This window comes from Triticum aestivum, chromosome 3B (assembly GCF_018294505.1).
Source record: "Triticum aestivum cultivar Chinese Spring chromosome 3B, IWGSC CS RefSeq v2.1, whole genome shotgun sequence".
In the NCBI taxonomy this organism is placed as follows: Eukaryota; Viridiplantae; Streptophyta; class Magnoliopsida; order Poales; family Poaceae; genus Triticum; species Triticum aestivum.
In genome coordinates this window covers 275,298,544-275,323,148 of record NC_057801.1, presented here as the reverse complement: position 1 = coordinate 275,323,148, position 24,605 = coordinate 275,298,544, and the positions used below count along the sequence as shown (strand labels likewise).

At 45.2% G+C, this 24,605-nt stretch overlaps 1 protein-coding gene across 1 annotated transcript; it reads right to left on the bottom strand.

Moving 5' to 3' along the window:
• Positions 1-4,487: 4,487 nt before the first annotated feature.
• Positions 4,488-6,913, bottom strand: LOC123065353 (probable protein S-acyltransferase 4). The gene is made up of 4 exons (XM_044488670.1): positions 6,578-6,913; positions 5,984-6,178; positions 5,586-5,903; positions 4,488-5,487 (listed from the first exon to the last, which is right to left on the bottom strand). Exons 1-4 carry the CDS (start codon positions 6,629-6,631, stop codon positions 4,777-4,779), a joined length of 1,278 nt encoding a protein of 425 aa, XP_044344605.1. The 5' UTR covers positions 6,632-6,913; the 3' UTR covers positions 4,488-4,776.
• Positions 6,914-24,605: the final 17,692 nt, after the last annotated feature.

The following is a 24,605-nucleotide window of genomic DNA, read 5'->3' as shown; positions in this document are numbered from 1 at the left end:
TGACAGTCAACACAAGTTGAGGAGGTCAATGGATACCGAAGTAGGCCACGTGAGTCCAAGCAAGTCACCCCTATCAACAAATGTCCAAGCAAGTATTCATGGTCAACGAGTCAAAGAAAGAATACACAAATGATTAAGTTTAAGATAAACACAAACACTACAGAAATGCTTACAGACAGTCTACATTAGTGGCGCACCACCAAGGAATTACGCCACTGGTATTTTGCCTGAATACCAGTTGTGTGGGTGTAATTGCCCGAAATATCAGCGACGTGCCCAAATACAGGCATACCGGCAATAATAGGTTATTAGTGGTGTGGCCAAACATGCACACGCCACCAGTGTGTGGGCCCAGCAGACTGACCCTCAGACAGGTCACTAGTGGCATGCTACCTGAAGGGCACGCCGGTAACATGACAACTACCAGTGGTGTGGGACTAATTCTTGCACACAAGTAGTGTCTTAAAGCCAAACCCGCTTTCGGGGACCCCACATATTGGCGGTGTGGGCTTATTCTGGCACGCCACTAGTACTACTGCACTCGCTATAGTCCTTTACCCAATCGTCTCCCTAAACCTATTCGATGACACTCGGTCTCTCTCTCTCTCTCTCTCTCTCTCTCTCTCTCTCTCTCTCTCTCTCTCTCTCTCTCTCTCTCTCTCTCAGGCGAGCATGCACTCTGGATCCTACTGAAGGCCGCCCCTCATCGTTGTTGTGAAAGGTCGCCGCCCAAAAGGGTCACATCTGACCTCCTCCTTTCGACTGATGGCCTGCAGGTGCACAAGGTTTAGTTGTAGCCTTTTTCCCACAGGGAGCACCCAAAATGGACTTTGTGTTCTGTAGGGGTTCATAATGTTGTGCTTGAAAGTTAGTTGTGATCTAAAGCAAAGTGAAACAAGGAGTTTGAAATATTCCAAGGTTGTCGTGGACATGGCAAGAAAATGCAATAGTAAAATGAAAGAGTGCAAGATGTGAAATAACGGTTGTTGGAATCAATAGGGATAGAGCATTCCCAGGGAGTTCGGATTCCCCACTAGTATGTATCTAATGCGATCTATGCCTAAGAATAATTCGAAGTTAAGTTTCCTAAGACACTACATATGTTTCTATAAGTGGGGGAGCCAAGTACAGATACATGCATTCATGCCAGGCCTGGCGAGAGAGAGATAGACAAGTGACGCGGGGCTAAAATCTTTGGGACAGGCTAGAAAGGTGAGCCATTAAGTGTTGAAGCATCTCCAAAGTACAGAAGTGTGGTAGGTGCCTTGCAATATTTAACACTTACAAGACCTGACATATCTTTTCCTGTCAATAAAATATGTCAGTTCTTGCATAATCCTACTCTTGAACATTGGACGATAGTAAAAAGGATTCTAAGGTACCTAAGAGGTACTATGAGTACAGGGTTAAAATTTAGAAGGTGAGCCTCAACTTTGGTGAGTGCATTTTCTGATGTTGACTGGGCAGGTTGTCCTAATGATAGAAGGTCAACAGGGGTTTTTGATGTCTTCTTTGGACCAAACCTCATATCATGGAGTGCACGAAAGCAAGCTAGTATTTCAAGATCTAGCACAGAAGCTGAATATAAAGCCTTGGAAAAATGCCACGGCAGAACTAATATGGGTCAGAAGCTAAATATAAAGCCTTGGAAAAATGCCACGGCATAACTAATATGGGTTAATGAGCTTCATGTAAGTCATTCTCCTACTGCCTGATTATGGTGTGACAATATTGGTGCCACGTACCTTTCAGCAAACCCAGTGTTTCATGCCAGAACAAAACACAATGAGGTTGATTACCACTTTGTGCTTGAAAGAGTAGCTAAGAAGCTACTCCCTCCGTAAACTAATATAAGAGCGTTTAGATCACTATTTTAGTAATCTAAATGCTCTTATATTAGTTTACAGAGGGAGTAGTTCATATCCGTTTTATTCCCACTAATGATCAAGTTGCAGATGGGTTTACTAAAGCCTTACCATGGCGCAAATTAGAAGAATTCAAGAACAATCTCAACTTGGTGAAGTTGTGATTGGGGGGTAGAATATATTGTACGTATATACGGTGGAGTATAAACCGTATATACATTAGAGATATTCTTGCGTGTGTTGTAAACCTGTAGTTGGGTTGTTGTGATGATATTTATCTTGTGGTTAGCTAACTCGAGGATTAACCCATAACCTAACTATCAAATCTTGTAGCCCTAACCTATGGCTACATATTAACATGCAATGCGTCCCTGCTAGGCATGCGCTTCACGCCATCTTTCATGCGCGAGCATGATGATGAGCGAATAAATCCTAGTTCTCCGAATGCATACTTTTGCCATTAGGCGGGGCTCCCTTGTTGGTATTCATGGCCGATCTGGCTAATTTATCATAGTGGATTGTTTGGTCTAATTTACTGCTTGCTTACTCTTGGGAGTGTGGATGATTGTGATTTGCTTTGTGCTTATTCTGCTTATTATGTGCAAGCATAGTGTTCCTTGCACGAGCATGGTGATGGGAGAATAAATCGTAGCTCTCTGAATGCATCTTTTAGCCGTAGGTGACGTTCTAGGAAAAGATCCTTGTGCACATTTGAATTGTTTACATGAAAACAGTTCAACAAGCTAAACATGAACACAAGAAAATGTGTATCTTATATAACATTCGGGAGTACATACAGTGCTCTATATTAGTAGAAGCAAGGTAGAAACAAAATACAAGGACATATTGAGGCTAATAACATATTTTTCAGTTTGTTTAGCCATTGTTCTTTTTTACCTGTAATCGGTTCGTTCATTACATAGGAACCCAAACTTGCATTGGTGCCAAGTTCGGCTCACACATTTACAAGCTTTTATCTAATTTACTTGCAGTTTGCACAATACACACAATTTGGATCAAGTGCATAAGCCAATAGATAGAGATCTAAATTAAAATTGAGGTGTTTTCGTTAAGGCCTCTAGATCACAGTTCAGTAGAGGGAGGTCAGCTGTAGGAGAATTTCACATGTTGCATTAACAAAACATGCATATGCATTGACTGTGTGCCCCCTGCATTTAATTGTAATTGCAGTCCTAATGGAGCAGGGAACAAATCAAACATTTCATTCAGAACTATTTATGGGGAACCCGGACATTTCTGGTAAGTATCAATGTGCAAAAAACATGTGAAAAAACACTTTATCAACATTTGCTTGCAACATCTGCGGTGATCTATATGAATTTTGATTTTGTTAACCACATCTGCGGTGATCTAGGACTACGGAATTATGTCATATGTTATAACTTGAGCATTTCAAAAGAAAATTGTAATGTTTTCGTTGATTTTTTATGAGATTGTTAAACTTGTAGATTGACAATATGAATGTTGCCCTTTAGGGCAAGCATCAAAGCTTTAAGATTGCCCACTAGGTCGAGAAGATTGAGAGAATCAACATGGTTACATGGAGCACCCGACAGAGATAAATATGTATAATCCATTGCAACACATGTTCATGGGCCATTTTGCTAGTTTATCTTTAAATTGCTTTTAAACGCATACATTGAAGAAATTTGACTTAGCGTAAAAGAAGGAAGATGGGGAAGAAGGGCTGACAACTAGAATTTTTTTTTGCATGGTAATACGTGTCTCATTCATATCATAAAGAACAAGGTACAAGTCACATAAAGACCGACATGACAAAACTGAAAATATAGCAGAACATCTCTGAGCTTGACACCAACGTCCGTCACCTGACTCCGGCACCACCGCAGCAGCCACCAAAGAAAAGAATGACGAATTACCTCCTCACCCGAGCTCGACGCGGCTCCATCGCTGATATGCAGCTTTACGGACCTCCAAGGTGGCTCACCAAAAGTGAAACCCTTACCGTTGAACGAATCAGACCGGGGCAACACCCCGGACACACCATCGAACTCCAGATCTGGCAGCCCACCACGACTAAAACGCCGAAGGAGGAAACCATATCTGCCATCCACCAATCACGAGCCCAGCACATGCTCCGTCTTCCAGATGCCGTTGATGCAGACCACAATCTGCATCCGCTCCTGAACTACCTCCCAAGCTCCGCGCCGACGCTGGAGCAAACGCCGTCGCAACGGCGGAGCCCGAGGACACAGGTCCACCACGAGGATGCCGCCGCCGCCACGCCATCCTTGCTTGAACAGACTGATTTCCAAATCCATCCCCAACCATAGGACCGATGACCTCATTAGGGAAGGATCCGAAGAATCTTTATTCAGCGTTGTCATCGTTGCCACCGAAGCAAAGACGATGAACAACCTAAAAACCTAGACTACGAGAGAGTAAAAACGATCCACACGCGTGGATCCGGCGACCCCCCTCACCACCGACGACCGAGGTCGCCGGCGGAGGGGAGCCGGCGGAGAGCGGCGTTGGAAGATCGGCCTCCCCTTGGCGGCGGCTAGGGTTCCAGCCGCCAGGGACAAGAGGAAAACAGGGACGAGAGGAAAACGATCTATTGTAACGCATGGAAGGGGCACATTCAAGTAGAATTTATTTGGGTGACAAGATTAGGTGCCTGGCGCCCGCCCAGTGTTCCACCGTCACGTCGGAACGTATCCATGGATGAATGAGGGTGTTCTTAGAGATGCCCTAATTCTCCAAATGAAGTACAGAAAAACAAACTAAGCGAAATTACGGACCCTTTCGAGTGCAACTCTGCTGCTTGCCCGTATAAAATTTACAGTTCAGTCGAGGCAAAAAAGAAAGGAAAATTGCAGGACGTAGGCCTGACCGCCAAAAAGGGAAAAGAAAAAGAGCTCGCGCATGATCACCGTTGAGAATTTGCATTCGAGCTCACAAGTGTCCTCTCAGCATCTTGGTCCTGTACAGTTGCGGGGCTACGTTCTCCTTCCCCTCCTCCTCCTCCGCAGCCCACGTCGTGCTGCCGGGCCGGTGAGATAACGAACAGGTCCGGCGCCTCGGGCGCCGCTTGCCGATCCTTGACGTGCACACCCATACCGTCCATCTTCTCCATCTCGCTGTAATCCATGCCCTGAAGGATCGCCGGGATGCCGCCGGGGCTGTAGTGCACGCCCTTGCGCCCCATCTCCAGATCGAGCCCGCCGCTGATCGGAGAGAGCACGCCGCCGCTGTACGCGTCGTCGTCCTCCGACACCCACGACCGGAAACGGTTGAGCGAGGGCGGCATCCGCGTACAGAAGACCTCGGCGATGTTGGCTAGCGCGCCCTTGTTGTAGGGATTCTCCTTTTTGTCGTACCTGTACCTGAAGTTCTCGTACGTGGTCTGGTTGGTGCTCATGAGGTAGAGGTGGAACAAGGTGAGCCCGCCGACGAACCACACCGACACGAAGGTGTAGACGATGAGCACGACGGATAGCACCTCGCCGCCCATGGATTTCAGAAGTGAGCCGCCGTACTCCTCCCTCTCGGCGGCGATGTTGAGCCACGACAGGGCGAAGACGTAAAAGCAGAGGAGCGTGGACGTGGAGATGAAGAGGAAGAAGAAGCGGTAGTTCCGCTGCGACAAAAGGACACCAGAATCTATACTATATCAGCTCCAGTCGTTGGTGGCAAATCAAGAGAGAAGGATTGATGATGCAGTTACTCGTGACTGACCAGGCCGATGCACTGGCCGACCCAGGGGCAGTGGTGGTCGAACTTCTGGACGCAGTTGTTGCAGATGGAGCAGTGGGACGTCCGGGGCGGGCGGTACAGCAGGCACGTGTCGCAGTACTTCACCTTGACCACGCACCCGTTGACGACCACGTCCTTGGAGCGGGGAACACGGAGGTGGGGGCTCGCCGCGTTCACCCACTCGGTCGACGGCGTCGTCATGTCCACCACCTGCTGCTCGTCGCCGCACTCGGGAGGACGCGCGTTCCTCGGCACGATCCCCGGGTCCCTGCTCGACGTCAAGAGCAGGAATGCCAAATCCTGAAAACATTTACAGCAGGACAAGAATCAGCAGCTGTGGTGTTGCTTCCGGTTTGCTGAATTTTGTGAAGCTCACGTACCGCTAGGCCGAGAACGACCGTGGCGATGAGGACCGGCAGGCCGAGGACATTCTTCTTCTGATCCGAGGTGCTGGAGTTCATCTTTGTGATGCACTGGCAGCATAGGCCGACCAAGGGGCCTATGATTAGAACTGTGGACAGGAAGAGGGAACCCGCGTCCGGACCGAAGATTAGGCGCCCGCCGCAGAGAAATTTCTGAAATCGTTTTGGTGGGAGTAAAATTACCGTCCGTCAATTGGAACTTGGAATCGAATGCATTATTATGCATAAAGCAGGGAGTCTAATGGCTAACAACTACCCCTCCGTCCGGAAATACTTATCATCAAACTAGATAAAATAACAGAATGTGTAGATAATTTATTACGATCATTTCTTGAGATTTTCCTTTGCACCTTGTCCATATGTCAGCTGCTAGAGTACAAAACCTTCTTTTCTTATACAGAGGACCGGTTGAATCAATTTGACCAGAAAATGCTCAACACTGGATTTTCCTTTGCTAAAAGATTCAAGCACACAAGAAGCAGAGTATTTTTCACCAAAAAGTAGTACTACTTGACAAGAGAGACAGGAAGACGAAGAGCAGCATGTACGTACATTGCTTCCTCTCCAAACTTGATACAGCCTCCTCCGATTCGGCTCTTCTTCCATCCTGCTTCACTGCTTGTTCCTCCAAACGGCGCGATTCTGCCGCCCTCTTTGTTCCAAGATCAAGGCCCAGTTGCTCACAGCGGCTGGTCCTGTCCTGCGGCCACCGGAGCCGGCGCTGCCACACCACAAGTGACCGACGACGAGGCCTGCCGCCTGCCGATCAGACCTACAGCTACCGGCCGCTCTTCTTTTTCTCGCTCTCCCAGTTCGCTCCTCGCTCGCCTCTCTGCCAAGGCAATGACCATCTCCTGCTTTTCCCCTTGGTTTTCTCTCTCTAGGCGTGGCGAGGGAGGGCGCCAGTTGTAGCTACGTGCGTATTGTTTTCCCTAGGAAATCAATCAAGGTTGGGCTCAACGACCTTCCTGCCCCAACGTGCCGGCCTGAACGACAGGGTGGATCGGCCGGCAAGTCTAGGCGTGTTGGCCCACCTGTCTGTCGGTGTACTAGGATATTCTAGGACTCATGTTCTATTATTCTCTTCGTCTATGTAATTATCAAATAGTAACACTAAAAGAAGGCAATTATCAAGACCTTCAAAATGATTCTGTTTAATTGTTTTCTTAGGATTGTATTTCGGTCTACAGATTTTTTGATGTGTAATCATATTTGTCCCACACTTTTCCAAAATCAGGGCATCATTTATTTGAAGTAATTTCATAGGATTTTAAATATGATGCTATAGTCAAGATTTCTCCGCTTGTGATAAAATATGGGCCAAGTATCAAGTGAAAATGCCAATTCGGTGAAAACTTGAAAACTTTCCTCGTGGGCCATCGGATCGTGAATATATAGTACAGATCAGAGGTGGAATCCCACCAGCCGCTTAACCACAGTTTTCCGAAAAATCCCCTGCTCGTACAGTCGTACGTGTAGCTTGGCAAGGGCTAAAAAAAGGAAACCAGATCATGTTCAATCTGTGCCGCCATGGAGCCTGGTCCCGCTTGGATCGCCATGTGCGCTGGCCCTTCGGCGGACGTGTGCCCTAGCTCTCCAACGGCCCCATCCTTGAGCACTCTTCCTCGCCCTCCGACGGTTCCGTCCAGGAGCGATAGCCCTCCGCCGGCCGTGATCCCCCACCCTTCGCCAGCCCCAACCATGATTCTGACGCTCAAATGTTAATTGACAACCATCGGAAGTGGAAGAAAATCAACTCCGGGTTCTTCTTGAGTATGTTATTGGTGATGATAATAGGCTGACACCTGTATTTTACTAGGAGATTATCATTTGCAAGGATTATGATGCAGTCCTGAATGACAACGTAGATGGCCTTGTATCTGTGAATTTTTGTACTGATGCTCATTGGTACTTGTGCCGACACTATCATTTTATCTCTAAATATTTGTACTGAAACTCATGTGTTGGATGGATTTTAGATGGCCTTTTATCTCTGAATATTTGTACTGAAGCTCAAGGGCACTTGTTTCGACATTTTGCCAGGGGATTATCATTTTATCTCTGAATATTTGTACTGAAGCTCACTTGTTGGATGCATTTTAGATGGCCTTGTATATCTGAATAGATGTGCAAGAATAATGCTTCTCATGGCAAATTGTTTCCTTTTAGTAGCTAGAATTAGACAGGGTAGTAAGCCACAAGAGGTTAATTTGTTAATGCCGATTCCTGTTGATTGTAGCAGATGGCTTCGTAAATTCAAAATTTATCAAGACTGGATATGTTAGCCACCAGTACATAAATGGCATGTCACTGAATTCTAACTGTCTGAATGTTATCTCATGAATTTCAGTTCTCTCTGAATACCACCAGTACATGCTTGGCATCAGTGGGTGTACAAATATATAAAGAGATTGCATCAGCACATGAATTTCAGTACACTAGTACTCTGAATCAGTGAAGAATGAACGTGGATGTAAAAGAAGCAAAATCCCTTTGTGTTATCCATGTGACTGAAATGACAGAAAAGATTTCTTGTACATCCACATTCATTCAAGTATTTTCTGTAGATCCACACTGATTCACGTGCAGCAAAAGAACTAAGATTTATCTGTACATCCACATTCATTCAGTTACAGCAAAACATCAGCAAATTCTCGGTCAAACATCAGCAGAACATTAGCAGTTTTGAAGGGCAAGCAAGCCGATGGGTCGCTGTTGCATGGATGCAGCGCCACGGCCGCTCGCTCCCTCCGTTCCTCGTGTGGGGGCCGCGCCGGGTCGCCGTCGCATGGATGCAGCACTGCGGCTACTTGGTCTCCCTTGCGTGTGGGTGCAGTGCCGGGTCGCGGAGGTCGCCGCCGCGCGGGGGCATCACCATGGCTGTCGGGGCGTCATTGCGTGAGCCAATGCCGCACCTCTAGAGGGTGTGGTCAGTGCCGGGTCGCAGTCGCGTTGGAGCGCCGCCACGGCCTCCGAGTTGCCGTCGCTAGGGAAGCGGCGCCGCAGTCCATTGCCGTTGAATCGCCGTGGCCTCCAGGTCGTCCTCGCGGCTGGAGAAAAATTAGGAAGGGGATAACTCTCAAAAAGTTCTATTGAGCTAATTATTGTTAGTAGGGTTTTTTTTTGGGAAAACTATGGTTAAGTGGCTGCTAGGATTCTCACCTCTGATCTATACCATACGTTCGTGATCCAAAGGCCTAGGAGGAAAGTTTCCAAGTTTTCACTGAATGGACGTTTTCACTGGATACTTCGCCTAAAATATGATGCTATTTCTATGTTTCCAAATACACCAATGAGGCATTCCTTAAAGCATGAGATCTCCATTCTCCGTTTGGCCTCTAGTAACATCACAATCGTATCCAAATCAGCATTCCATTCAAACACCAGGGCAAACCAGAAACTTTGACTCAAGTTACATGAGAAGAATAAATGCATATAGTCCTCGTTTGGCTCATCATCACATAATACACATGAGTTATTTTCTATAGATAAGTTCTTCATGTTCAAGAGATTTCTTGTATTTAGCATGTCATGTAGTATCAGCAACAAGAAAAATAATTTTTCCTTGGGCATACAACATGATTCCAAAATCCATTGGAAAGGCTTACGTGCATCTGGTGGGTATCCTGATAATTCAGTGTATATTCTCTTGGTGGAGTATTTGTTATTAGACCACTAGAAGTTCCAACAGTCTTTACCATTTGTATCTGAGATGCTAATCAAAGCTCCTGAAGTTGCATACTTTGCTAAACAATAATGGATGACATGGGAAGATGGAACATGTCATAGAAACCATTCATAGAAAATACATGTGCAGTAGCAATGCTAATATCCTTGTCTTTAGTAAATGAGAATAGCTGAGGATATAATAACAGAACTTTCTCATCATGCCATTTATCACACAATAACTTACCAATGCTGCTATATTGGATGTTGCAAATGGCAATCTCCTTAAAAAAAATTAAGAATAAAACAACAATCTCTCCACCAGAGTGAACCTACTTTAGTAGGGAAACTTGCTACTTGGCAGAACTTATATATGTATTTAGTAAGCAGAGCTTGTTTTGTGTTCTGAGATTCAGTACTCCTAGACCACAAACAGATATAAGTAAGCAAACAGTGCTCATTTCATGAAGTTTTTTGCATTCTTATTTATGCCTTCTCCATACAATAGAAAATCTCTTTCGGATTTTTCAAAGTGATCTAATACAGAGAAAGTTATTCTGATACAGCACATAGCAAAAATTGGCATGGCAGGCATATGTAAGCATAGAAGCAATCTCGGGTAATCTTTTGTCTAGCCTCACAACCATCGCATTAAGTCATCAACTTTAGGTCTGGTAGTGCCATTGGGAGACCCAATTAGGTCAAGGGCATAACCTCCTTATATTCCAGAATATTAGTCATTTCAACAACTTTATCCTCATTGTTGTTATTTGGCACCATAAATGATTTACCGTAATTGACATTAAGACTAGTAAGCGCAGGTAAATCCTTGAGGATTTTCTTCAAATTCATTAATTGAGTGGGATCAATAAGCATTATAACAAGTGTATTGTCAACATATTGAACAATGCATATCATAGTGATTCTCAATAGGTAAGCTTTAGGTGACCATTATGCCAGTCTTCATTAACAAGGATCTGTAATAATTCAGCAACTAACACATATAGTAGTGGTGATAAGAGGTCACCTTGCCTAACCCCTCTTTTGTAGATGATATTCGTCAGGTGTGTCACCGAGGACAACATATGCATATGTAGATGCAGATATCATGATGTATTGTATCCATCTGATCTATTTTTGATCAAATGTTGAATGCTCAGGCATAAACAATGATAACACTATATTCAACCTTATCAAATGCCTTTTCAATATCAAGTTTGAATATAATGATCTCTTTCTTGGATTTGTGACACATATGGGTGTATTAAAATGTCCACGCCAAGTCATCTATGTTGCTGGTTTTTGGACATTCATATTTATTGCCCAACAAGCCTATATGGTCATAGTTTTTTAAAAAATCATATTGATTTTTGCCGACAAAAGGTTCACTACTGCAGGATGCTCCTAACACGACACTACAATTAGAGACCCTTTGATGAAACTGTGTGTGATGCATTCATCGCAAACGGTGATGTAAAAAAACCGTCAAAAAGGTGCAAAACATTTGCGATGACGGATGCATCAAACACGGTTCCGACTTTAGTTGCGTGTGCGATGAGGGGCATACGGTTCAGTTCAATGAACTGTTTGCGATGAGGCAAAAAAATAAACGGGCATCCAGATGAAGGCGTGTGAGATATACGGCATACAGTTCACTCGGATTAACTGTTTGTGATGAGGGGGGACAATAGAAATGGGCAGCTAGATAAAGGTGTGTGCGATTGAGGGCATATGCTTCAAAAGGATTAACTGTTTGCAATTAGGCAACATAACATAAACGGTCAGCCAGATCAAAGTGTCTACGATTGATGCCATACAATTCACACGGATGAACTGTTTTTGCTTAGCCACAACCAACAGAAACAGTTAGACAGATCAACGTGTGTGCGCTAGACGGGCACACAATCTAACTAAAAGAAGCGTGTGCGATGGTAATAACGAGCGTGCATCGTTGTTGGAACAAGGCATGTGCTGACATTGCCTATTGCGGTGCACCCTATGGTGCAAACGCCACGTACAAGGCCGAGAAAGCGTGCCCACGTTACGCTGTCCGGGAATAGTGTCACACATAGAAATTATAGAACCGTCAATAAATTTTGAGCCTGCGTCCTGTCACATCCAAATTACTACCATGCTATATTTAATTGCAAACCTGTTCACACAGACCAAAATCTAAACGGTTTCCCACTTAGGAGCGTATTAGTAGTCGGTTATAAATACTATGACTCCAAGATGACTGCACATTCCTCCTCAACTCCTCATCCACAAAAACAAACAAGTCATTCATCATCGTTGCCTTGCGTCTGCCATGGCCAGCGTGAGTTCTGGGTCAAGAGATTGCCACCAGGGAGAGGCGAGCATGGAAGCGGAAGAACGAGAGATGTCCCGCCTCGCCGTGAAAGCAGTCGACATGTCCCGCCGCGAGGCCGTAGCAGCATAAGCATGGCCGAAGCAGCACGGAGATCCCGCCGCGCCGTCGATGCAGCAGACTGGTCCGGCCACGCCGCGGAAGGAGTAGAGATGTCCCGCCGCGGCGCGAATGCAGCAGAGATGTCCTCTCGCACCGTGACGGCCTGGAAAAATGTCTCGCGGGCAGGCGAGGACTCTTACAGGCGCATGCATGCGATCGTCTATAGCCAGATGAATCAGATCTCTGGTTAGACGAGGTTGTAGGATGACATGAAAGCCTCGTTTGAATAGGCTACCGGCGTCATCCGAAAACTAAGGGAGAGCAATGCGAAGCTCCAAGCCGAGCGCGACCTGCTGAGGGTGAAGATCATCAGAAGTGCGGAGCAGCAGGATGAGGCCACTGCCTTGCTGAAGAGGACCGGCGTCATTGTCGACAAACTTATGGACAAGAATGCCATGTTGCGCATCAAGCGAAGAAGACTGGTGGAGAAATCCGTGGATGCTCTCAAGAAGCAACTTGAGGTCAAGAAAGAGTTCATCGCTACTCGCCGTGGAGACTAGTTCCCGCGGCCTGCAGCAACACATCAAGAAAGTAGAGATCAGCGAGCCAGATCGTTGTCTTCCTTCTTATTTTGCCCTTGTGTATTTCAGGCGTTGCTGCATGTGGTTTTTTAATTTATGTTCCTAAATATGTAAGACAATTATTATCCACTGTCATCGTCCTTATATTCATCAATCTTGCTATGATCGCAGTCGATGCTATATAGGTCCACCGGATTTCACATCAAGATCCGTGCAAAACTTTCTTTTCAGATTTTCTTTTCTCTCTCTTAAATCTCAGTCCAGTGAGACATAGCCACGCCATGAAACAGGGGCTCAGGCGTCATTAATGGAGACGTTGGGAGGGAGGTGCACAGCGGATAGAGGTCAAAGGGCTCTTCTCCCGATGAGCATGCATAGGGGTCTGATCGCACGCCCCACGTACTCAAATAGCTACCCCGCATGGCACCTCCTAGCCAATAAAAAAGGTGATGCGTGGCGGCAAATAATTGGTATGTAGAACACCCACGGTTTCAATAATACTTGTGTTTCCTATTTGTAACGTGACAGCACTTATTCCAAAATGACTTTGTTGATTGTTAATGTGTGCGCCTTCGCAAATCAGAGAGAAAAATTACCACAGCATGTTGGTGCCATGTCATGACACCATGCCAAGATTCATGATTTTCAAGCGTGTTTTGGATTTACAGGAATTAAAAAACCAAGTTTCTCAATATTTCCAGCCGAGCCACGATGCCCAAATGTTTGAATTTCATTCTCATTTCTTGCATGGGACCTAGAAATTCACCCCAAGGACACACATGTGATTTTTCAACCAACTTTGGTGCACTGAAGCATGTGCTTGTAGTTCAAATTTGAATTTGTTGGAAATATTCCCTAGAGGCAATAATAAAATGGTTATTATTATATTTCCTTGTTCATGATAATTGTTTATCGTTCATGCTATAATTGTGTTATCTAGAAATCGTAATACATGTGTGAATACTTAGACCACAACATGTCCATAGTGAGCCTCTAGTTGACTAACTCGTTGATCAATGGATGGTTACGGTTTCCTGGCCATGGACACTGGATGTCATTGATAATGGGATCACATCATTAGGAGAATGATGTGATGGACAAGACCCAATCCTAAGCACAGCACAAGATCGTGTAGTTCGTTTGCTAGAGCTTTTCTAATGTCAAGTATCTTTTCCTTAGACCATGAGATTGTGTAACTCCCGGATACCGTAGGAGTGCTTTGGGTGTACCAAACGTCACAACATAACTGGGTGGCTATAAAGGTATACTACAGGTATCTCTGAAAGTGTCTGTTGGGTTGGCACGGATCGAGACTGGGATTTGTCACTCCGTATGACGGAGAGGTATCTCTGGGCCCACTCGGTAATGCATCATCATAATGAGCTCAATGTGACCAAGTGGTTGGTCACGGGATCATGCATTATGGTACGAGTAAAGTGACTTGCCGGTAACAAGATTGAACGAGGTATTGGGATACCGACGATCGAATCTCGGGCAAATAACATACCGATTGACAAAGGGAATTTTATACGGGATTACTTGAATCCTCGACATCGTGGTTCATTCGATGAGATCATCGTGGAACATGTGGGAGCCAACATGGGTATCCAGATCCCGCTGTTGGTTATTGGACGGAGAGTTGTCTCGGTCATGTCTGCGTGATTCCCGAACCCGTAGGGTCTACACACTTAAGGTTCGATGACGCTAGGGCTATTAGGAAGACTTGTATGTGATTATCGAATGTTGTTTGGAGTCCCGGATGAGACCCCGGAGGTCACGAGGAGTTCCGGAATGGTCCGGAGGTGAAGATTTATATATGAGAAGTTATCATACGGTCACCGGAAAAGTTCGGGGGCATATCGGTATTGTACCGGGGCCATCGGAGGGGTTCCGGGGGTCCACCGGGAGGGGCCACCTCTCTCGGAGGGCCTCATGGGCCGTGTGGGAAAGGGAACCAGCCCTTGTAGGGCTAGGCGCATCCCCCCCTTGGGCCCATGCGCCTAGGGTTGGGGGGGGGACCCTAGAGGGGGTGCCCCCCTTGCTTGGGGGGCAAGCCCCCTCCCCGTGGCCGCCCCCCTCTAGATCTCATCTAGAGGGGGCCGTCCCCCTTCCCCCTTCCCCTATAAATAGAGGGGCGAGGGGAGGGCTGCACACCACATCCAAGGCACAGCCCCTCCCCTCCCCAACACCTCTCGTCCTCTGATTAAGTGCTTGGCGAAGCCCTGTCGGAGTACGTCCACTCCATCACCACCACGCCGTCATGCTGCTATTGGAGCTCTCTTACTCAACCTATCCTCCCCCCTTGCTGGATCAAGAAGGAGGAGACTTCACCGCTCCATACATGTTTTGAACGCAGAGGTGCCGTCCGTTCAGCGCTAGGATCATCGGTGATTTGGATCACGACGAGTACGACTCCATCAACCCCGTTCTCTTGAACGCTTCCGTACGCGATCTACAAGGGTATGTAGATACACTCCTCTCTCTCGTTGCTAGATGACTCCATAGATTGATCTTGGTATTGCATAGAAAAATTTTATTTTCTACAACGATCCCCGACAGTGGTATCAGAGCTAGGTCTATGCGTAGTTTCTATGCACGAGTAGAACACAAGATTGTTGTGGGCGTCGATTTTGTCAATTATTTGCCACTACTAGTCTTATCTTGTTTCGGTGGCATCGTGGGATGAAGCGGCCCGGACCGACCTTACACATACGCTTACGTGAGATAGGTTCCACCGACTGACATGCACTAGTTGCATAAGGTGGCTAGCGGGTGTCTGTCTCTCTCACTTTAGTCGGATCGGATTCGATGAAAAGGGTCCTTATGAAGGGTAAATAGAAATTGGCATATCACGTTGTATTTTTGGTGTAGGTAAGAAACGTTCTTGCTAAAAACCTATAGCAGCCACGTAAAAACATGCAACAACAATTAGAGGACGTCTAACTTGTTTTTGCAGCATGTGCCTTGTGATGTGATATGGACAAAAGGATGTGATGAATGAAATATATGTGATGTATGAGATTGATCATGTTCTTGTAATAGGAATCACGACTTGCATGTCGATGAGTATGACAACCGGCAGGAGCCATATGAGTTGTCTTTATTTATTGTATGACCTGTGTGTCATTGAATAACGCCTTGTAATTACTTTACTTTATTGCTAAACCGTTAGCCATAGTAGTAGAAGTAATCGTTGGCGTGACAACTTCATGAAGACACGATGATGGAGATCATGGTGTCATGCCGGTGATGATGATGATCATGGCACCCCGAAGATGGAGATCAAAAGGAGCAAAATGATATTGGCCATATCATGTCACTATTTGATTGCATGTGATGTTTATCATGTTTTACATCTTATTTGCTTAGAATGACGGTAGCATAAATAAGATGATCCCTCATAATAATTTCAAGAAAGTGTTCCCCCTAACTGTGCGCCGTTGCGAAAGTTCGTTGTCTCGAAGCACCACGTGATGATCGGGTGAGATAGATTCTAACGTTCACATACAACGGATGTAAGCCAGCTTTACACATGCAAAACACTTAGGTTGACTTGACGAGCCTAGCATGTACAGACATGGCCTCGGAACACAAGAGACCGAAAGGTCGAACATGAGTCGTATAGAAGATACGACCAACATGAAGATGTTCACCGATGATGACTAGTCCGTCTCACATGATGATCGGACACGGCCTAGTTGACTCGGATCATGTATCACTTAGATGACTAGAGGGATGTCTATCTGAGTGGGAGTTCATTATATAATTTGATTAGATGAACTTAAGTATCATGAACTTAGTCTAAAATCTTTGCAATATGTCTTGTAGATCAAATGGCCCACGCTAATGTTGCCCTCAACTTCAACGCGTTCCTAGAGAAAACCAAGCTGAAAGAAGATGGCAGCAACTATACGGATTGGGTCCGGAACTTGAGGATCATCCTCATAGCTCCCAAGAAAGCATATTTCCTAGATGCACCGCTAGGTGAAGCACCCATTTTCCCAGCAACTCAAGACGTTATGAACGCCTGGCAGACGCGTAGTGATGATTACTCCCTGGTTCAGTGCCAGCTTAGAACCGGGGCTCCAAAAGCGTTTTGAGCAGCACGGAGCATATGAGATGTTCCAAGAGCTAAAAATGGTTTTCCAAGATCATGCCCGGGTCGAGAGATATGAAGTCTCCGACAAGTTCTACAGTTGTAAGATGGAGGAGAATGGTTCTGTTAGCGAGCACATACTCAAAATGTCTTGGTTGCACAACCGCTTGTCTCAACTGGGAGTTAATCTCCCGGATGACGCGGTCATTGACAGAATCCTCCAGTCGCTCCCACCTAGATACAAGAGCTTTGTGATGAACTACAATATGCAGGGGATGGTGAAAACCATTCCTGAGGTATTTTCAATGCTGAAATCAGCGGAGGTGGAGATCAAAAAGGAACATCAAGTGTTGATGGTCAATAAAACCACTAGTTTCAAGAAAGGCAAGGTTAAGAAGAACTTCAAGATGGACGGCAAGGGAGTTGCCGCGCCCGGTAAGCCAGTTGCCGGGAAGAAGCCAAAGCATGGACCCAAACCTGAGACTGAGTGCTTTTATTGCAAGGGAAGCGGGCACTGGAAGCGGAACTGCCCCAAGTACTTAGCAGACAAGAAGGCCGGCAACACCAAAGGTATATGTGATATACATGTGATTGATGTGTACCTTACCAGTACTCGTAGTAGCTCCTGGGTATTTGATACCGGTGCGTTTGCTCATATTTTTAACTCAAAACAGGAGCTGCAGAATAAGCGGAGACTGGCGAAGGACGAGGTGATGATGCGCGTCGGGAATGGTTCCAAGGTCGATGTGATCGCCGTCGGCACGCTACCTCTACATTTACCTACGGGATTAGTTTTAAACCTCAATAATTGTTATTTAGTGCCAGCTTTGAGCATGAACATTGTATCTGGATCTCGTTTAATACGAGATGGCTGCTCATTTAAATCCAAGAATAATGGTTGTTTGATTTATATGAGAGATATGTTTTATGGTCATGCCCCACTGGTCAATGGTTTATTCTTAATGAATCTCGAACGTGATGTTACACATATTCATAGTGTGAATACCAAAAGATGTAAGGTTGATAATGATAGTCCCACATACTTGTGGCAATGTCGCCTTGGTCATATTGGTGTCAAACGCATGAAGAAGCTCCATGCTGATGGACTTTTGGAGTCTCTTGATTACGAATCATTTGACACATGCGAACCATGCCTCATGGGAAAAATGACCAAGACTCCGTTCTCCGGAACAATGGAGCGAGCAACCAACTTATTGGAAATCATACATACTGATGTGTGCGGTCCAATGAGCGTTGAGGCTCGCGGAGGCTATCGTTATGTTCTCACTCTCATTGATGACTTAAGTAGATATGGGTATGTCTACTTGATGAAACACAAGTCTGAGACCTTTGAAAAGTTCAAGGAATTTCAGAATAAGGTAGAGAATCAACGTGACCAAAAAATAAAGTTCCTACGATCAGATCGTGGGGGAGAATATTTAAGTCATGAATTTGGTACGCACTTAAGGAAATGTGGAATCGTTTCACAACTCATGCCGCCTGGAACACCTCAGCGTAATGGTGTGTCCGAACGTCGTAATCGCACTCTATTGGATATGGTGCGATCTATGATGTCACTCACCGATTTACCGCTATCATTTTGGGGATACGCTCTAGAGACAGCTACATTCACTTTAAATAGGGCACCGTCTAAATCCGTTGAGACGACACCATATGAATTATGGTTTGGGAAGAAACCTAAGCTGTCGTTTCTAAAAGTTTGGGGATGCGATGCTTATGTCAAGAAACTTCAACGTGAAAAGCTCGAACCCAAGTCGGAAAAATGCGTCTTCATAGGATACCCTAAGGAAACCATTGGGTATACCTTCTACCTTAGATCCGAAGGCAAGATCTTTGTTGCCAAGAACGGGTCCTTTCTGGAGAAAGAGTTTCTCTCGAAAGAAATAAGTGGGAGGAAAGTAGAACTCGATGAAGTACTGCCTCTTGAACCGGAAAGTAGCGCAGCTCAGGAAGATGTTCCTGTGGTGCCTGCACCGACTAGAGAGGAAGTTAATGATGATGATCAAGGTACTTCGGATCAAGTTGCTACTGAACTTCGAAGGTCCACAAGGACACGTTCCACACCAGAATGGTATGGCAACCCTGTCCTGGAAATCATGTTGTTAGACAACGGTGAACCTTCGAACTATGAAGAAGCGATGGCGGGCCCAGATTCCAACAAATGGCTTGAAGCCATGCAATCCGAGATAGGATCCATGTATGAAAACAAAGTATGGACTTTGACAGACTTGCCCGATGATCGGCGAGCGATAGAAAATAAATGGATCTTTAAGAAGAAGACGGACGTGGATGGTAATGTTACCATCTATAAAGCTCGACTTGTCGCTAAGGGTTATCGACAAGTTCAAGGGGTTGACTACGATGAGACCTTCTCACCCGTAGCGAAGCTGAAGTCCGTCCGAATCATGTTAGCAATTGCCGCATTCTACGATTATGAGATATGGCAAATGGACGTCAAAATGGCATTCCTTAACGGCTTCCTTAAGGAAGAATTGTATATGATGCAGCCGGAAGGTTTTGTCGATCCTAAGAATGCTAACAAGGTATGCAAGCTCTAGCGCTCCATCTATGGGCTGGTGCAAGCATCTCAGAGTTGGAACATTCGCTTTGATGAAATGATCAAAGCGTTTGGGTTTATGCAGACTTGTGGAGAAGCCTGCGTTTAGAAGAAAGTGAGTGGGAGCTCTGTAGCATTTCTCATATTATATGTAGATGACATACTTTTGATGGGAAATGATATAGAGCTTTTGGACAACATTAAGGCCTACTTGAATAAGTGTTTTTCAATGAAGGACCTTGGAGAAGCTGCTTACATATTAGGCATCAAGATCTATAGAGATAGATCGAGACGCCTCATAGGTCTTTTCACAAAGCGCATACCTTGATAAGATATTGAAGAAGTTCAATATGGATCAGTCCAAGAAGGGGTTCTTGCCTGTGTTGCAAGGTGTGAAATTGAGCTCGGCTCAATGCCCGACCACGACAGAAGATAGAGAAAAGATGAGTGTCATCCCCTATGCCTCAGCCATAGGGTCTGTTATGTATGCCATGCTGTGTACCGGACCTGATGTAAACCTTGTCGTAAGTTTGGTAGGAAGGTACGAAAGTAATCCTGGCATGGAACACTGGACAGCGGTCAAGAATATCCTGAAGTACCTGAAAATGACTAAGGAGATGTTTCTCGTTTATGGAGGTGACAAAGAGCTCGTCGTAAAGGGTTACGTCGACGCTAGCTTCGACACAGATCTGGATGACTCTAAATCACAAACCGGATACGTGTATATTTTGAATGGCAGGGCAGTAAGCTGATGCAGTTGCAAGCAAAGCGTCGTGGCGGGATCTATATGTGAAGCGGAATACATGGCAGCCTTGGAGGCAACACATGAAGCAATCTGGATGAAGGAGTTCATTACCGACCTAGGAGTTATTCCCAAGGCGTCGGGGCCGATGACTCTCTTCTGTGACAACACTGGAGCCATTGCCCTTGCTACGGAGCCCAGGTTTCACAAGAAGACTAGGCACATCAAGCGTCGCTTCAACTCCATTCATGAAAATGTTCAAGATGGAGACATAGATATTTGCATAGTGCATACGGATCTGAGTGTCGCAGATCCGTTGACTAAACCTCTTTCGCGAGCAAAACATGATCAACACCAAAACTCTATGGGTGTCCGATTCATCACAATGTAACTAGATTATTGACTCTAGTGCAAGTGGGGGACTGTTGGAAATATGCCCTAGAGGCAATAATAAAATGGTTATTATTATATTTCCTTGTTCATGATAATTGTCTATCGTTCATGCTATAATTGTGTTATCCGGAAATCGTAATACATGTGTGAATACTTAGACCACAACATGTCCCTAGTGAGCCTCTAGTTGACTAGCTCGTTGATCAATGGATGGTTACGGTTTCCTGACCATGGACATTGGATGTCATTGATAACGGGATCACATCATTAGGAGAATGATGTGATGGACAAGAACCAATCCTAAGCATAACACAAGATCGTGTAGTTCGTTTGCTAGAGCTTTTCTAATGTCAAGTATCTTTTCCTTAGACCATGAGATCGTGTAACTCCCGGATACTGTAGGAGTACTTTGGGTGTACCAAACATCACAACGTAACTGGGTGGCTATAAAGGTATACTACAGGTATCTCCGAAAGTGTCTGTTGGGTTGGCACGGATCGAGACTGGGATTTATCACTCCGTATGACGGAGAGGTATCTCTGGGCCCACTCGGTAATGCATCATCATAATGAGCTCAATGTGACCAAGTGGTTGGTCACGAGATCATACATTACGGTATGAGTAAAGTGACAATTGAACGAGGTATTGGGATACCGACGATCGAATCTCGGGCAAGTAACGTACCGATTGACAAAGGGAATTGTATACGGGATTACTTGAATCCTTTACATCGTGGTTCATTCGATGAGATCATCATGGAACATGTGGGAGCCAACATGGGTATCCAGATCCCGCTGTTGGTTACTGGCCGGAGAGCTGTCTCGGTCATGTCTGCGTGATTCCCGAACCCGTAGGGTCTACACACTTAAGGTTCGATGACGCTAGGGTTATTAGGAAGACTTGTATGTGATTACCGAATGTTGTTCAGAGTCCCCAATGAGATCCCGGACATCACGAGGAGTTCTGGAGTGGTCCGGAGGTGAAGATTTATATATGGGAAGTTATCATACGGTCATCAGAAAACTTCGGGGTTAATCGGTATTGTACCGGGGCCACCGGAGGGGTTCCGGGGGTCCACCGGGAGGGGCCACCTCTCTCGGAGAGCCTCACGGGCCGTGTGGGAAAGGGAACCAGCCCTAGGAGGGCTGGCTGCATCCCCCCTTGGGCCCATGCGCCTAGGGTTGGGGGGGGGGAACTCTATAGGGGGCGCCCCCCTTGCTTGGGGGGCAAGCCCCCTCCCCTTGGCCGCCCCCTCTAGATCTCATCTAGAGGGGGCCGGCCCCCTTCCCCCTTCCCCTATAAATAGAGGGGCGAGGGGAGGGCTGCACACCACATCCAAGGCGCAGCCCCTCCCCTCCCCAACACCTCTCCTCCTCTGATTAAGTGCTTGGCAAAGCCCTGTCAGAGTACGACCACTCCATCACCACCACGCCGTCGTGCTGTTGTTGGAGCTCTCTTCCTCAACCTCTCCTTCCCCCTTGCTGGATCAAGAAGGAGGAGACGTCACTGCTCCGTACATGTGTTTAACACGGAGGTGCCATCCGTTCGACGCTAGGATCATTGGTGATTTGGATCACGACGAGTACGACTCCATCAACCCCGTTCTCTTGAACGCTTCCGCACGCGATCTACAAGGGTATGTAGATGCACTCCTCTCTCTCATTGCTAGATGACTCCATATATTGATCTTGGTGATGCGTAGAAATTTTTTATTTTCTGCAACGATCCCCGACAGAATTATATACATGAAATTCAATTAATGTATAAAAAAGGCCAAATGAATCCGGAATAATTTAAAATTTTAGCACGATACTTTTATTTGGCCTAGTCTACCCGTGTAAAAAAGTTAAGGCGGGAGAAGATAGTGTATGTCATTTCACACACGGAGGTGACACATTCCCTCTCGGAACCACGAGCCTTCTCGAGAGAAGCTCCGGTATGCAAGAAGCTTATATCAAAGCTTGTCCCAATTCTACCAAAAAAATTACCACAACATGTTGATGCCATGTCATGAAACCATGCCAAGTTTCATGATTTTCATACATGTTTTGGATTTACAGGAATTAAAAAACCAAGTTTATCAATCTTCCACGATGCCCATATGTTTGAATTTCATTCCCATTTCTTGCATGAGACCGAGAAATTCACCCAAGGACGCACATGTGATTTTTGAACCAACTTTGGTGCACTGGAGCCTGTGCCTGTAGTTCAAATTTGAATTGTGCACATTAAATGCCTAGAAATTCAATTAATGTCTAAAAAAGGCCAAACAAACCCGGAATAATTTCAAAATTTAGCACGATACTTCTATTTGGTCTAATCTGCCTGTGTAAAAAAATTAAGGCGGGAGAAGGCAGTGTACATATGTCGTTTCGCACACGGAGGTGACATGTTCCCTCTCGGAACCACGAGCCTTTTTGAGGAAAGCTCCGGTTTGCAAGAATCTTGTACCAAAGCTTCTCCCAATTCGGCAAAAAAATTTACCATACCATGTTGGTGCCATGTCATGAAACCATGCCAAGTTTCATGATTTTCATGCGTGTTTTGGATTTACATGAATTAAAATACCAAGTTTTTTAATCTTTCTAGCCGAGCCACGAAATCCAGATATTTGAATTTCATTCCCATTTCTTGCATGGGACCTAGAAATTCACCCAAGGACACACATGAGATTTTTCAACCAACTTTGGTGCACTGGAGCATGTGCTTGTAATTCAAATTTGAATTATGCACATTAAATGCATAGAAATTCAGTTAATGTATAAAAAGGCCAAACGAACCTGGAATAATTCCAAAATTTAGCACGATACTTCTATTTGGTCTAATCTGCCTGTGTAAAAAAATTAAGGCGGGAGAAGGCATTGTACGTATGTCCTTTCGCACACGGAGGTGACACGTTCCCTCTCGGAACCATGATCATTCTTGAGAGAAGTTCTGGTTTGCAAAAAGCTTGTACCAAAGCTTGTCCCAATTCGGTCAAAAAAATTTATCACGGCATATTGGTGTCATGTCATGACACCATGCCAAGTTTCATGATTTTCAGGCGTGTTTTGGATTTACATGAATTAAAAAACCAAGTTTCTCAATCTTTTCGGTCAAGCCACGATGCCCAGATGTTTTAATTTCATTCTCATTTCTTGCATATAGAAATTCACCCAAGGACACACATGTGATTTTTCAACCAACTTTGGTGCACAGGAGAATGTGCTCATAGTTCAAATTTGAATTATGCACATTAAATGCCTATAAATTTAATTAATGTATAAAAAATTCCAAACAAACCCGGAATAATTCCAAAATTCAGCACAATACTTCTATTTTGTCTAATCTCTATATGTAAAAAATTACGACGGGAGAAGACAGTGTACGTATGTCATTTCGCACACGGAGGTGACACGTTCCCTCTCGGAACCACGATTCTTCTTGAAAGAAGCTCCGGTTTGCAAGAAGCTTGCACCAAAGCTTGTCCTAATTTGGCCAAAAAAATTACCACAGCATGTTGGTGCCATGTCATGACACCATGCCAAGTTTCATGATTTTCAGGCGTGTTTTGAATTTACATGAATTAAAAAAAAGAAAGTTTCTCAACCTTTCCGGCCGAGCCACGACGCCGAGATGTTTGAATTTCATTCCCATTTCTTGCATGGGACCTAGAAATTCACCCAAGGACACACATGTGATTTTTCGACCAACTTTAATGCACTTGAGCATGTTCTTGTAGTTCAAATTTGAATTATGCACATTAAATGCCCAGAAATTCAATTAATGTATAAAAAGGCCAAACGAACCCGGAATAATTCCAAAATTTAACACGATACTTCTATTTGGTCTAATCTGCCTATGTAAAAATTTAAGGCGGGTGAAGGCAGTGTATGTATGTCGTTTCGCACACGGAGGTGACACGTTCCCTCTCGGAACCACGATCCTTCTTGAGAGAAGCTTCGGTTTGCAAGAGGTTGTATGAAAGCTTGTCCCAATTCGGCCAAAAAATTTACCACAGCATGTTGGTGCCATGTCATGACACCATGCCAAGATTCATGATTTTAGGCGTGTTTTCGGTTTACATGAATTAAAAAACCAAGTTTCTCAATCTTTCCGGCCGAGCCACGATGCC